Source organism: Mus caroli, chromosome 11 (assembly GCF_900094665.2).
Source record: "Mus caroli chromosome 11, CAROLI_EIJ_v1.1, whole genome shotgun sequence".
NCBI lineage: Eukaryota > Metazoa > Chordata > Mammalia > Rodentia > Muridae > Mus > Mus caroli.
In genome coordinates, this window is record NC_034580.1 from 25,801,187 (window position 1) to 25,816,893 (window position 15,707).

A 15,707-nucleotide genomic window follows, 5' to 3' on the forward strand; every position below is an offset into this window, starting at 1 on the left:
ACTTATCTCGTCTTGTGTACAAGTCTTGTCTACTCAGTTGAAATAATAGAATTGCACCAGTTATAAGGTCCAAGAAAAGTAAAGTGTGAACTCTATTCTCAGCTTTAGACACTGGCTGTGTAATCCTGAGCTGAACTCTTAGCCTGCCCAATACATCTCCTAAAACCAAAAGATATGAAAAAAGAAAAATCTCTGATCTCTGGGATACAATGTTCTTAGCTGTTTTAGTACACTTAAGTCACATTATTAATTTTTTAGGATTTATTTATTATATATATATGAATACACTGTTGCTGTCTTCACACGCACCAGAAGAAGATGTCAGATCTCATTGCAGATGGTTGTGAGCCACCATGTGGTTGCTGGGAATTGAACTCAGGACATCTGGAAGAGCAGTCAGTGCTCTTAACCGCTGAGCCATCTCTCCAGCCCCAAGTCACATTATTATTATTAAGACACATTAAATATTAAATAACAGTGTCCATGTTATTTCCTACTCCAGTAGCTAAGCAGTTATCCAGAACCATCTAGCTTCTTGAGAAGTCTCAATAGGGATAAGGCAATCAACGGTTCTCTGGTAGAGCTAGCCCCACAAGGTAAATGCAGTCTGTTCTACCTTAGGTAACACACTGGTACACACCTCAGCCCTTCACATTTAGATGACAGAACTCTTAAGGTGTCAGAGGTTCCTTTTCAAAGCCCACAATCTAAGCTAATCATGTTATCTACAGATTATAAAAATGAGGTGAGATATAAGCTTTTACACAAAGATACAAACTAAGTTACTGGCATACTGAAGGTTGGGAAGCAGGCCTTCCAGTTCCTGTTGTCACTTGCACATGGCCAGCACAGTCTGGAAAGTACAGGAAGCTGAGGACAAAGGAAGGGGTAGACACTTCTCACAGAAATCCATCAGTGAGGTAGGCCCAGGAACTGAAATTCTAGGAAGCGCTTTATAATCCTCTCTCCCATCTACCTTCCAGCATCCACCACCAGCAGAGAACCAACCAACTAAAGTAACAGAGATAGTCCTTGTGTTCCTTTCTGCTGAACTTTAACCAGCTGAAAGAATTGAGGCCTAGACTACCACACTGTCAGTTTCCATCTCAGCATGCTGAGCAGAGCTGTGAACACAACCCCTAAGAGACCCTACTGTTCAAAGGCCCCTTTGATCAATTTTCTATACTGACCTGACCTTGCCTGCATTGTTCTTAGGAAGTCCCGAGGGAACTTGTCTTTTAAATTACCATTTACTCAGAAAAACATGATTTGGAACCATAACAATGCCTTTCTATTACTGACAGGCTTTCAAGTAGCAAAGGCTAGCCTAAAGCTCATTGTGTAGCTAAGGATGACCCAGAAGTTCTGATTCTTCCGTTCTCAACTTCAAGTGCTAAGATTACTGGCATAAGCAGTCACTTCCAGTTTGTGATACTCAGGGTCCAGCTTATGGCTTTGGGCATGCCAGGAAAGCACTGGTCTACACTGCAGCCTCCCTTTATACCCTTTTTAAAACCATCTTATAAAAGCTCCCGTAAAGGATATGCAGGGACCTAGAACTTGTTTAAACTAGTGAAGACAGGTAAATAATCTCAGCACATAAAAACAATATGAAGTTCTTCAAAACTCTAACCCAGAACCACCACATGGTATGGAAATTCCATGTCTGGGAAATAACACAGAGGCTCGAATGTGACATTTCACACCCTGCTTCTTGCAACATTCAACAAAGCAGTCAAGAAATGGGAACAAACCCAATAAATCAATGAAAGACAGATAAACGAAATCTGCAAGCAGGAGGCCTCAGTTCATTCCTCAAAGCCTACATTAAAAAGCAAGCAAAGCAGTGGTGCGGACATGTCGTCCCTAGCACTGGAGAGTTTAGGCCAACAGACCTCTACCAGATTAGTTGTCAAGTTCTAGACCAGTGAAAGACTTTGTCTCAAAAAATAAGGTATGTGCACCTGAAGAATAACACTGGACTGTCTAGTTTTGTCAATTTGACGCAGCTGGAGTCATCAGAGATAAAGGAGCCTCAGTTGAGGAAATGCTTCCATGAGGTCCAGCTGTAAGGTATTTTCTCAATTAGTGATCAATGGGAGAGGGCCTAGCCCACTATGGGTGTTTTGTCCCTGGGCTGTGGTCCTGGGTTCTGTAAGAAAGCACACTGAGCAAGCCAGAGTAAGCAAGCCAGTAGGCAGCACCCCTCCATGGCCTCTGCATCAACTCCTGCCTACAGGTCCTAGCCCTGCTGGAGATACTGTGCTTTCTTCTCCAATGATGGATTGTGATCTAGAAGTATAAGCAGAATAAGCCCTTTCCTCCCCAATCTGCTTTTGGTTATGGATATGACTCCCCAACTAAGACAAACATCTAGGGTTGATCTCTGTCCTCCACACACGTGTGCACAGTCATGTGCATGCACACCCATACCCATATGTGCACCCACAAACATTAACACTCATACACAACAAATAGAAGAATGAGATACACACATGCACTAGAATATTATTCTGCTTTAAAAAATGAAATCATGTCACAAGCCTGTCACACCAGCACATGGATGAACCTTAAAGGTATTATGTTAAGTGCAAAAAGCCAGTCAAAATGAGAAAAACAGGCTCATAATGGCACCTATGCCATCCAAGTGTCCACTGCAGTCTGAGCAGGTCTGAGCCAAGAAGACAGCCATAGTGGTGGTGCACTTCGAAAGGGAAATGGCCTATTAAGGCAAACTGATGTCCCCTGGAGATGATCAAGCCACTCAGCGTGGTATATGTTCCTGGAGCCCCTTCTGCTTCTGGGCAAGGAGCAGTTTGCTGGTGTGGATATTCAGGTCTATGTGAAGAGTAGTGGTCTGTGACCCAAATTTATGCCATCCCTTAATCCATTTCTAAAGCCCTGGTGACTTATCAAAAATATGTAGATGAGCCTCTAAGAAAGAGATCAAAGACACCCTCGTCCAGTGTGATCCAACCGTGCTTGTAGCTGCCCCTGTTTGATACCAGAGATCCTACCAATAAGCCCATCTCAAGGATCAAGGTCCATTCACCTTTGTAATAAAACATCCTGGAATTTTAATTTAAATAAAAAACAAACATGTTCTAAGTCCTGGGAACAGTTGGGAGGATGGAGGAAGGACGATGAAATAACTGTCTAGTTAGTTGTTCCTCAGTTTTGCAAGATTAAAACGTTCTACACATCTGTTACCCAGCAGTGTGCACGCAGTTAATATCAACGAAAGGTGCACATTTGGTTATTAGTTTTTAAAAATAATTAAAAATAAACTTTCAATAAAAGCAGAGGGAACACACTGACAGTATACCTCGAATCACATGCTCCTCACATGTGCTCTCAAAGCTGTCAGCCGATCCCTCCAAGTCCTGTTTTCCAACCTTAAGAAATAAGAACTGGACTGGGAATCCGGCCAAATCTCATTTTTATAACAAAGGTCTCATAAATGAGTTACTGACTCATACTTGCATGCAGCACTGTGGGGTGACGACCTCTCAGCAGTCCCAGTTACTGCAGGGCCTGGTGAACTCTACAAAGCCAACCTTCACCAAACTGCTCCAGATCTGTACTTTCCAGTCAGTATCTCTAAGACTGATATTCCAAAGTTGACCAGTGACTTCAGACACTGTAACCTATCACATTGAGGCAACTGTATATTCATTTAATGTATGTGTGTGTGCGTGCACACACACACACACGCAGGAATATGGAAACACCTTGGCATGTGTTCGACTAGTTTTCTCCACTTTGAGCATTTTGTGACACCCCATCATCAACTTCTCTGAAATACTAAGGGATAATTTTGGGGTATTAAAGGCTCAGAAAGCAATGGTCCAATATTCTTACTGATCAAAAAAAATCATAAGATTATGGAAGAGTGAATGGCAAAAATCAATGCACAGGAAAGAAGTCTGTAATTTCACGTGCTTATAATCAGTTACACTCGTTCTTGTTAATAACACTCTAAAAGGGCCTGCATTTCTGACTCACCATACATAAAACAGTAAAAAAAAAATTTCCATGAGCTTGAGTAAGCATCATAAATCATTTCTTATTTCATTCTCTCATGAAGAACAAAGGTTGCTACTGTCACCTACCAACATATACTCGCAATCCACTCCTCACTGTTACACAGAACAGTAGAAGACGCTGGGAGTCACCTTGGTAACAGAACAATGTCAGCTTGCTAACTCCTGAGGTTATTTCATGCCAAAAATCATTGGTATTTCTGTTTGTTTGTTTTTGTTTTTCTCCCCAGTGCTAGCACTTAGACCCCAAGGCCTTGAACATACCCGGTAAAGCATATCAGCCCTCCATAGCTTACAATTCATTCTGTTATATCTTTCAAATGTATGGTATAATAAATGTTTTTGTTTGTTTTTTTAAATAACAGGTCAGGTAGGGCCCCTTTACCCCCCCATAAACTGGCTTTGCTTCTGTGTTTGACAGTCAGACACAAAAAGAAAATACATGGAAAGCGCCAATTCTCAATGCGCAACCTTTCCCTAAAGCACTGGCAATGCTTAGCTCTCTTGAGAAAGGTTTTATAAGCTCAACCATTACAGATTCCCCAAATGAGCTACAAAAGCTATCTCAGAACCTTCCTCTTAATTTTTTGGAATTAACAATTGTTGGGAGAGGTACAAGCTCTAACTACCTCAGAAATTAAGGCTATCTGGAGATGTATAAAATATTAATACCAAGAAAGGCAATTTACAAGAGGGCTGGAAAAGGCAAGCAAAGATCATAGGGTTTTGGTTGCCTCTGAGTCTTACAACTGCTAACACATGCTGGGGTGCACAAAAGCAGCCACGGAGTATGTAAAATAAGAATTAATACCCCTATCAAAGACTGCTATTAACACTTCTGCATTATTCTAAAATATTCTCCAAGGTGATAGTGACTCACAAGTTTTTTTTTTTTTTTTTAAAGATTTATTTATTGATTATATGTAAGTACACTGTAGCTGTCTTCAGACACTCCAGAAGAGGGAGTCAGATCTCGTTACAGATGGTTGTGAGCCATCATGTGGTTGCTGGGATTTGAACTCCGGACGTTCGGAAGAGCAGTCGGGTGCTCTTACCCACTGAGCCATCTCACCAGCCCCCGACTCACAAGTTTTAAGTATGATAAATAATCCTGGAAGCCTGCTCATATTCCTTTTTTATCATCCTTTGATACCAAGCGACAGCTGTGGTCATAAAGAGGAATGCACATGAGAGCTAAATTACCCCACCAGAGGCCAGCATGTTCCAGCAAGAACTAGCCCGCTTCACTAGGGTTTTTATACATGGATATGTCCCTCTCCCTCAACCTCACTTATTTGGTTGGGGGTTAGAATGAGAAAAGTCAATGTACCAAACAAAACTTTAAAGTATTTTTGTTATACTTCCTCAAATCATTTTCCCTCAAATTTAGGAACATGCAGGATCACTATAAGTATAGCATATAGACCTAAAACAGAAGTCCAATCAGAGAAGACCAAATATGGCGACCACACATTTGTTTTCATTTAAAAAACAAAGTCATGGTGCTGATATACAGCTTGATGTCTGTGCCTCATTGGTAAGAAGGCTATACAAGTCCTGGGCTCAGTTGCCCAGAACTGCTAGAAAACAAAATGTTTAAAAATTCCAACCTAAAATTCTTCTCCTGTGCTTCATCCCAGTTCCTGGAACGAGGACTGAGTCACAAATGCCCTCTGAGCACCACTGCAAACAAGGGCAAAGGTCACCAGAGGCTTTAGGCTAGCAGAACACGTGCCCTTTGAACGCTTCTGATTTCCCACAGGGACTTCTTACTCTGCCACCTGTATTAAGGTAATATTCTCAGTATGGAACACTCCTCCCCGAGGAGGGAAACAGAGCTCTCTCTTTAAAAGATTGACTTTCAGTGCGGCATGCTAGTGCACACCTTTAATCCCAGCACTCAGAGGTAGAGGAAGGCGGTGCTTGAGTTCTCAAAATGATCCCACAAGACAGTGTTTCTGTCCTGTAGAAGTTTATCCACTACCTTACAGTAATTGGCAGGGAAGCAGAACTCTGAGGCCATTCTCTCTTAGCATCTGCCTAGAAATGAACAATTCTGGATGCCTGCCAAACCCAGAAGGGCCTGGAAGCTTTGGCCATAAGAGAATTTCCCAAAGGCACAGTTAGATGAAGAATCTCCAAGTCTGTATAGTTTCTGAAGGCTATATAGTGTACAAATTTAAAGATGAGATATAATCCTAAAACTGGAATAATTGTGAGCAAAGCCCTACAGTGGTCCTTGCTGATATATTTGCCTGAATACTCCACAAAACGCTCTTGTGCTAACACCTTGTGTGTTAGGTGCCTGTAAGCAGAGCCAAGGTCCTGGTCCCCTTCTCTCTCCCTCGTTCCCTCCACAGCCCTTGAAGAGCCAGTTTGAGGGTCCAAACTCAACAGTTTAAGACCTGTTACTGACTGAGGAGTGAAGTGCCTCCAAATACTATTTTAGATTTGAAGGTGGGCTTTCCTAAGATCGTTTCATGCCAGGGTGAGAGGGCTCATTACCAGACACTGCTGCACTCCAGGAGTTGGATCAAGCACTGTGGTAGTAAAATCTAAAAGGAACTATCTCCCTCTAGAGAAGCACAACAGATTCCTAAATGCCTTCTCTCCCTCGGCCTCTCTCTTCTCTCTGTCACCGCTGGGAGCGATCCCAGTGTTCCCAGGACCTCAGCAGCAGCTCTCCAGTTAACTCTCAGGGTCTCTGGCTCTCTGAAGGTGGGAATCTCAGGGAGGCCCTTTGTTACAACTAGGGCATCCTTTCTATTTGAAAACAAAAACTCTGCTGAGCTGAAGCAGCCTTCTAGGATAAGCACTAAGCTCTTTGGCTTTTCTGTCAACTCCTTCTGCTTGTGACACCTGTTCATGTCTCTGCCTGGAATTTTCTCCCATGTATTGACATTGTATTTCCTGAGTGAGCACAGAGCTCCTCTCTCCACAGACTCCCTCTCCCTCATGGCCAGCCTCTCTAATGCTAACCATAGTACCTGTCAGAAAGCAGACACTGAGTATTAGGCTATTCATTCCATTCTCTAATAAATGACTAAACCACTAACATTCTGATTCACAAAGCTTACAAATAAAAAGACCACTTTGCTGTCCTTTAAAATGTACCTGTTAGAACAGGATAGTTTAATGGCATTAATAAAATCTAATTATCCAAGCAATACTAGCATTTTAAAAAGCAGAACAGAAGAATATCACAGCAGTTCATGAAGTACAGGTAAATACTACTTCATAAATTTGAACTAGGCACACACACACACACACACATACAAATATATCCATAAAAAATACATTTATCTCGCAATGAGATTACCAATTCAAACATACTTCTTCCTGGTAATATAGTCAAAAATTGTTTCTTTCAAAATAGTGAAAGTTACCAACCAAATCATTGTTGATTACTCTGAAATCCTTCATTTAGCTTAGAAAAAAAAAAAAAACAAACCCATCATCCTCCATTGTAAAATTTAGTTTGAGTGTGCCAATTAAGATGGCTTCCTGAGTGGGAAAAGTTAAAAAACACCTCCACTTGGGAATGCCTGAAGATTACAGCTGATTAAATGCACAAAGAGAACTGCACACCTGCTAGCACTGGAGTTGGGTTTTAGGTTTCACTTTAGTATCAGGTCATCCTTAAGCTCCACCACCCCTCCCATCCTGTATTTCTCAAGGCAGTCTTGAATACTTCTGCATTATTTACAAGTATCCATGCCAACACTGGCCGTACTTTAGATGTCTGGATCCAGAGTATGGTTCCAAGAGAGGTGTGCTTAGGAACTCATATGCCCATCCCCAGTCGAGCAACCAGTTCTGGGCATAAACTTTTGTGTGTTGACAGCAGATAACTATAGAGCTAAGTGATTTTGTGTGCAAACTTGCTTCCCCAAATTCAGTACCACAAACATGTTCAGGACCCATGGAACTGTTACGCACAAATTCCTGTCTAGAGAACAAAAGTAAAACCTGACCAGTGGGTAAAGGTGACTGAATTATTGTATAGTGCATTTTAAAGTCAAATTCTCAGACACATTGAATTAACTGTTCTATAGTTATCACAAAAGTTAGAGAGCAGTTTTCTCGAATGACGCAATAGTTAGCAGCTCTGACTAGGTACGGATTAGTTTGCCAAATGCTCAACAAAAACTAACTGCATTCAGACTTACATGAGGTGCTAAAGGAAGGGTAAACGAAATACTATCTACTGCCATTATCTCTAAGAACTGATTCATCAGCTAGAGAAAAAAACATGGATAGAACTACTTTGAACACATACTTGAGTCTAGTAATCCACAGGATACATAATACAGATTAACAAAGACCAAGGAGATTGAATCAAAGAAAAATTCAGTGTGAACTACACAGAAAAATGGCTCTGCTTCATGGTAATAGGTTAAGGCTGGAGACAGGAGAGAGCAGTGGGATTTCCTAAAGATTTACAGGCTGATCCAACATGCAACATGCAGTCCAGGGAGGAGCTAAGACCTGACAAAGTTTCCAACATCTCCCAGACTCCAGTCCATCCATTTTCTTAAGATGGTGTGGTGACAGAGCAGTTTCACATGTATACTCGAAAAATCTAAGGAGTCTATGAGAAGTTAAACCTGGGTGGCAAAGTTCTTACCAGATTCACCCAATAGCATGTATCAGCACTTGATATGTCATGGTTTTAGATTTCTGAGAATTTACAGGCTTTCAGCAAACAAGTCAAATGTAAGAACATAGACGGTCCCCTTGGACAGTACTAATGAGAAAGAAATGGACGCCTTTTTTGACCAGAGGGTATGCAGGATTGAGCTCAGGGTCTCAGAAGGTACAGTGCCTTTATACAATGTTGCCATACTCAGTGTTCTGCTCTATGGTTTGTGGTTCGGCCCCTTTTTTCTCCCTGCTTTCTTTTTTAGCCAGGGGTTTTCTTTGCAGCCTTGGTAACCTGGCATTTACTATGAAGCCCATGTAGGCCTTCAGTAGTAATCCTCAGACCTCAGCCTTACAAGTGCTGGGATTACAAGCATGTACCATCATGCATGGTGCCTGCTGTTCATTTCTTATTTTAGTTTTCTTGAGATAGGCTATCCTAGAACTTACCATGTAGACCAGGCTAGCCTCAAACTCACAGACTTCTGCCTGCCTCGGACTCTTAAGCATTGGGATTAAAGATGCGTGTCACCAAGTATGGCCCCACTGTACCACCACACGTAGCTCCACTGTTCATTTGATATGTGATAAGTGTTTTTGTTGCTTTATTAAGTAACACACAGATTTTTATGTCAGCACTGTAAAGAACAAACCAAACCAGACCTGGAGCAGTTCTAGTATTGGGCACTTCAGTAGAGGCTTATTTTAAAGGGCTAAAAGTATGAGGTTCATGTCTCTTCAATAATTTCAAGGATTTTAAAGAGAGGTATCCACTTCTATTTCTTTTCTCTTAAAGGAAAACAGTTAATGCTTATTGCAATCTTACTATTTCATAAAATGTTATTATCTCTGAGTTGAAAACAAGCATCTACTTGACTGTTCTGCTGCCTAGTGCCATTTAGTGCCATCTCCCTGAGAGCCATCAGCTTTTGCAGAGAACATCTCCAAAGGGCTCTGTGTTCTAACATAGCTATAGTCCAGTCACAGCTCAGTGTCCAAAGCCTCCCTCCATCCCAACACACCAGTGCTTCCAACTAGAATTTGACAAGAGGCAAAAGGGAAGGGATGAGCAATGAAGCTCAGCAGACAGCAGCCAGGATTCCTGCAATCTGGAAGACCACTACAGGGGGTAAGGCACTCACAGAAGGAGGCTAAAAAGAGACTTAGTTTATTTACCTAAGTCTCTCTTGTTCTGGGGCCAATTTGCACCTTGTTTCCTTTCACAGATGGTTTATCTTCATGCAGAATATGCTAATCTCCCTTAAAAAGTTAACATAAAAGCCTTCTTTCTCCACTCTACAAATTATCTGCCCTGGACACATCAACCACACCTCTAGACAGACCAACCGCTGGGTAGCACTGCTACATTTTCTTCAAATATATTTTTTCTGGTTTATTATCTTTTTTTTTGTCAGTCAGGATTTTTCTGTGTAGCCCTGGCCATTCTAGAACTCACTCTGTAGACCTGGCTGGTCTGAAACTCAGACCTGCCTCTGTCACCTGAGTGAAGGAATGCACCATCACTACCTGGCTGGCTGGCTTCCTTCCTGTCTGTCTGTCTGTCTTTATTTATTAATTTTTAATTTGAAGGAAAGATCTGCACACATGACACGGCATGGTGTGGAGGTCAAAGTAAAACTGTTGTGACTCAATTCTCTCTTGACACTATGTGGGTCCCAGGGATCAAACTTGGGTTGGGAGGGCTGGTGGGCAATATTGCACCAGTCTTAAGCTGCCTCTTTTAAAGGCAGTCATTAAAGTCTCCAGCTAGCCATGATCTGCTATACAAATATCTGGGCCAAACAGAATTTCAATACCACACCCAATCTTACAGAAATTTGTACTAAAAGGAAACTGGGTTATTAAGTCAATTAAGTTGTAAATATAATTTTGCACTGAGGTTTTGTTGAATCTACACTGCACCCAAGTCTGGTATAAGACAAATTATGAAGGCGCAGTTACTAAGTGGAGGGCTCCAACAAATGAAGAATAACTGAGATACTGTCCTATAGCAGTTAGCACATGGCTTTGTTGAGCCTGCTTTGCATGAGACTAACCTCCACTCTCCCTGTCTCCCTCCATCCATCTCTCTTTCTCTCATTTGAGACAGTGTCTTACCACATCTATCTTAGCTGGCCTAAAACTTGCTAGGTAAACCAGGCTGGCCTCAAACTCACAGACATCTGCCTGCCTCTGTTTCCCGAGTGCTGGGATTAAAAGCATGGCCACCACACCTGGCCCCTGTCTGATATTTTAAGGTAATCTCTTTATTCTCCTTTAATTCTATCACATGCTGCTGCTGTTGCCTCTTTTTTTTATGGCAGGGATGAAACAAGGGCTCTGTCCATGTTGAACAACTGTGCTTTCTACTAGCAAACACATCTCTTTAATTCAGAGTACATGCATCTCTATTCTTGGCAACCAGAAATGACTTGACTAAAAATAATCATGAATTCAGAATTCTTTTCAAAGAATCCAATCAGCAGACACAAGAATAAATGTTTAGCTCCCTTGTTTCCTGAATACTTTCTTGTGGGTTTCTAGTTCACGTGAATCATGTCAAAAGTACTGACAAACTTATAGTTTAAGAATCAAGGCACCTATTATAATAGACTTTGTATCGTAAACTAGAATATAATTGGAATAACTACTTAACATCTACCTGGCATCGTTTTTCTCTAGAAAATGAAACTGAATGATCAGTGGCAAGCCTACTCATTAACAGCATTCAATATGGCCTCCCTACAGGACACTGCTACTTTTCAGATCTAAAGCCCTTGTTCAAGGTACTTACCAACCTTGCACCGAAAAGATCAGCTAATCTGCCACTGGCATTACGTATACAGCCAAGTTGGATATTTTATATAAATATAGTATGTTAAAACATTTGAAATGAAAGATGTGTTAGAATTAAAAAAATCCTTACAAACTCTTAGCAGCTCTTTCTAAATTGCTGTAAACATTACTGACTGTGTTCTAAACTATGTTGGCCATTAAGTTTGGCAGCTCTCCAAAAGTAAATGTCTTATAAAAGGGTAAGCAAGCTCTCATAGGATATGTTAAAGCAGGGAAAGGTCAACTTCAAGCAAGACAGCTTAAAAGAGAAATGGTTGATGTTCAAGGGACTACAGAACATCTGGTGACAGGTGGGACATACACCGTCAGGACACTCACCTGCCAGGGCCTTGATGCGGGAGCGCTCAAAGAGCCTTGCAGAGCTGTTCTCATTGTCCCAGTCATCCACATCCCAACGGTTGTTCACATCGCTGTACTGCTGCTGGATCTCAATGTTGTCATAGTCTGTGGCTACCGTGGTCGTCATCTTGACTGTCTCAGCTGCTTGTCCACATCAGTTACTTTCCAGAGTTCTGTGAGTAAAAAAGGAAAAGCACAGGTGTTTATACAAAGTGTACATCCTCTATAGACCTGCTGGGGTGATAATAAGGAACTAGGACAGTCACTGCTTATCCAGATGTGCCTTCTAGAGCCAAGGCCAATTTTGAACTTTGGCTGTGCTTCATACCACATGTGTGACCTCGGTCATGCTACTTTAATGCTTTCCCCAAACACGGAGGAGGGAGAAGACTGAATGAAACACTGGATACCAAATTAATGTTCTTTCTTAAAGGAGTTTAAAGTGTCAGGACAGTGATGGTGCACACCTTTAATCCCAGTACTCAGGAGGCAGAGGCAGGCTGATCTCTATGTGTTTGAGGCCAGCCTGGAGTACAAGACAGCTATGGCTACATAGAGAAACCATGTCTTAAAAAAACACCAAAACAGAGCAAAACGAAACAAAAAACCAAAAAAGTTTAAGGTGAAGGTTTAATGTTTTATCGGGGCTGTATCAGCATCTACATGGGTCTTTTTAAATGAATTCACTTAGTTTTATTGTCTATTACCTTTTAGTTTTTCATTCATAAACTACTATATAAGAAAAACTAACAAATCATTCTGTCTCTATGTCTCATTTACATATTAAAATTGATGCCTAAGGTTAAGATGGAAGCATATGGCATCAAAGACAGTATCCAATAAGTATCCAATACTCAATAAGTATTATAATTATTTATACCATTGTTACTATAAATTCTAGGACCAATACCAGTACTAATACCCACTCCTTTAAAGCCCCTGAGGATAATGGTGGTTTTTTTTTTTTTTTTTTTTAGGAATAATTATGAAATAAGCTCTGGCCCACTAAAGTCTTCACTTTATCAATGTATTCTTGGAGGATCAAGAGAAATATGTTTAGTTTTAAATACAGTTTCTCCATTCAATACAGCTATTACTCACATGCAGAACCCAAATATATTAAGGAATTACTACATGATCAGCATTGCTCTAGATTCCTGGGGAGAACAATAAACGATACAAGTGAAGCTTACATCCTCATAGAAGGGAGACAAAAAACACACAAAAAAAGCCAAAGAGTTTAAGAAAAATAAAATACAAACAGACGAATTTCAAAGTGGCTATTTTAGACTGGTCAGAAATAAATACTCTGCTTAGTACTGAAATAGGTCCCAGTGTCTAAAAGGTACAGACCATGGCCAGATCAAGAAGAACAGCACACCAGACAAAGGGAACACCAAGGTATGCTCAGTATAGTTGGGAGTCAGGTGTGCACAGGGAAAGGTAAGGAGAGACAAGGCTAGGGGAGCTAGACAGGGCCAGGCCAGACTTGGCTGATGATGACCTTTGAGTAGGCATCTGCCACTGATGGATGTGATTCTAAAGGATAGTTCTTGGTGCTATGTGGAAACAGATTCTAGGAGGCTACTCCAGAGATGGAAGTGGTTTGGCACTGACAGTAGTAGACGTGAATGTGATAGTAGTGTCTGTGGGTATGTGTCAGCCATGCTGACAGGACTTGGAGAAAGGCCTGGATGAAAGACCAGATCTTGGATTCAGACTCAAACTTAGAGAACCAGACCTAAGGCTGAACCGTGGTTAACTAACAGGCTGGTGTCTAGCACCAGTTTCCAAGTTACTCCTCAACAAAACCTATGTCTAGCACCAGTTGGTTATTCCCCAACAAATCTTCACTCCAGGTTACAAGCCTGACCTTGATACTTCACTTCTAACAACCATAAATCAGGAGAAAAGAATGTTGTTTATGGTTTGACACCTAGCACTAGCCAATTATATTAATGGACAGCAACAGCCCCCCAATTAGATGCTTGCCAGGACAGAAACCTCCACCCCTTGATAGCCATTTCCTATAAAACCTTGTCCAGATGAAAGTTCAGGGCAGCTTCAGCAAACTGTCCTGTGGGTCAGTGGTGAGTAAGCCCAGGCAGTCTGCTCCTGGTTGGTCTTTTTGGGCTCTTGAATGCATCTTGGTACAATATGGCTAGTCCTACGGCATTTCTAAGGTTCTGTGCTTAATTCTATTGCTATGGTTAAATTCCTGTATGTGTTCAATTTCACTACAGGGACTCAGGCTCAAACAGTTACACAAAGCTATCCAAGTAAGTTAACTGCAAATCTAAGAAGGGACTATGATGGAGATACCTTCTGTCTCATTGGTAGAAAGATCACAAGGGAAATGGTGCTGGTGGTTATTTCCTCTCCTTCTCTCTTCTCACATTAAGATTAAAAAACTAATTATATGGATGCTCACTTGGCCCAACTGTCACTCAGTGTGCACCAAGAATGTGCACAGGGGCCAGTCTGCACAGCTCATCACTAGCATCTGTATGCTAATAGAATAAGATCACCACCCAGCAACACAGGACTACAATAGGGTCTCCACGCTGAAATGAACCACCTGTGTCTTGAATGGTGCCATCAGTGGCCCAAGACGTCCCCTGCCTCCTCTTTTACCATTATAGTTCTCTCACAAGCCATCAACATATCCTGTGTGCTCTTGAGGAAATAGCACCACGACCACTGACAAGAGATCCACAGCATCTGCCCTTGCATTCATCCACCACAGCAAAAACATCACATTCCTTCCTGGGAGTGAGATTCCCCCCAGATGCAATCAAGCCTAACAACACAAGTGTGTTGCTATACTCATTTAACAGTTATGCTAACAACATATTTACAGGATTTCACAAAACCACAAATTAACAGCTAAAACCTACTGACTGAATGACCTTATAGTTAAGCAACTCTAACGCAGGAGCAGGGATGGGCACAAGAAGTGGGAAGGACCAGCCATACAATCACACTAGTAACCTTGGAGATGGTCAATTTTCACGACTACTGCAACATCGCAGCCTTTTATAAAATATGTCTTGGAATATTTTATCTCTTGTAAAGAAAACCTTTACAATACTATTAACTCCTTGGAGTATAATCATTCAAAGTGTAGAAAAGTTGATTTAATCCAACTCATGGAGAAACCCAAACAGGGCAAACCCTTCACCAAGGAAGTTCTAGCTATTTGGTGCCATCTACTGACCAAGCTGGATAAGCTACACTGTGGCCCCAGAGCCCTTAGCACCTGCCTTAGCTCCTTTGTTCTGGCTCTGGAGTCTCCTACTGTACCCCCTTCCCTGCTCTCACAAGTGACTGAACCTCTTCACAAATCTGACCCATCACCAGGTACCAGCTGCCTTCCAGTTTCCCAATGAATTATTCCTAGATCCATGAAGGGTTTCAGCATGGACTGCTACATGTCATAACCATTAAGAAAGTGAATTTCAGGTCGGGCATAGTGGCGCACACCTTTAATCCCAGCACTTGGGAGGCAGAGGCAGGTGGATTTCTGAGTCTGAGGCCAGCCTGGTCTACAAAGTGAGTTCCAGGACAGCCAGGGCTACACAGAGAAACCCTGTCTCAAAAAACCATTTCTGAGTTTGAGGCCAGCCTGGTCTACAAAGTGAATTTCAGGATAGCCAGGGCTACATAGAGAAACCCTGTCTCAGAAAACAAAGCAAGACAAAAAATAAAGGAGAAATTACTGAATAGGACTTTGCTATTGATTACACTGAAGAGACAATAGGAAGCCATGGGGATGAGAATCAGATGTCAATCGGTGAATGCAAATTCCCATTTTTTAATTGAATATTT

The 15,707-nt window shown here is 41.6% G+C and overlaps 1 protein-coding gene across 3 annotated transcripts in view; it reads right to left on the bottom strand.

Moving 5' to 3' along the window:
• Positions 1 to 15,707, bottom strand: part of Sptbn1 (spectrin beta, non-erythrocytic 1) — a 167,334-nt gene that overhangs the window by 107,576 nt on the left and 44,051 nt on the right. For all 3 annotated transcript variants that reach the window (XM_021176094.1, XM_029483162.1, XM_029483161.1), the window contains exon 2: positions 11,859 to 12,052. In XM_021176094.1, coding sequence (XP_021031753.1) covers positions 11,859 to 12,006 — 148 coding nt within the window. In that variant the 5' untranslated portion in view covers positions 12,007 to 12,052. The remainder of the gene's footprint in view (positions 1 to 11,858; positions 12,053 to 15,707) is intronic.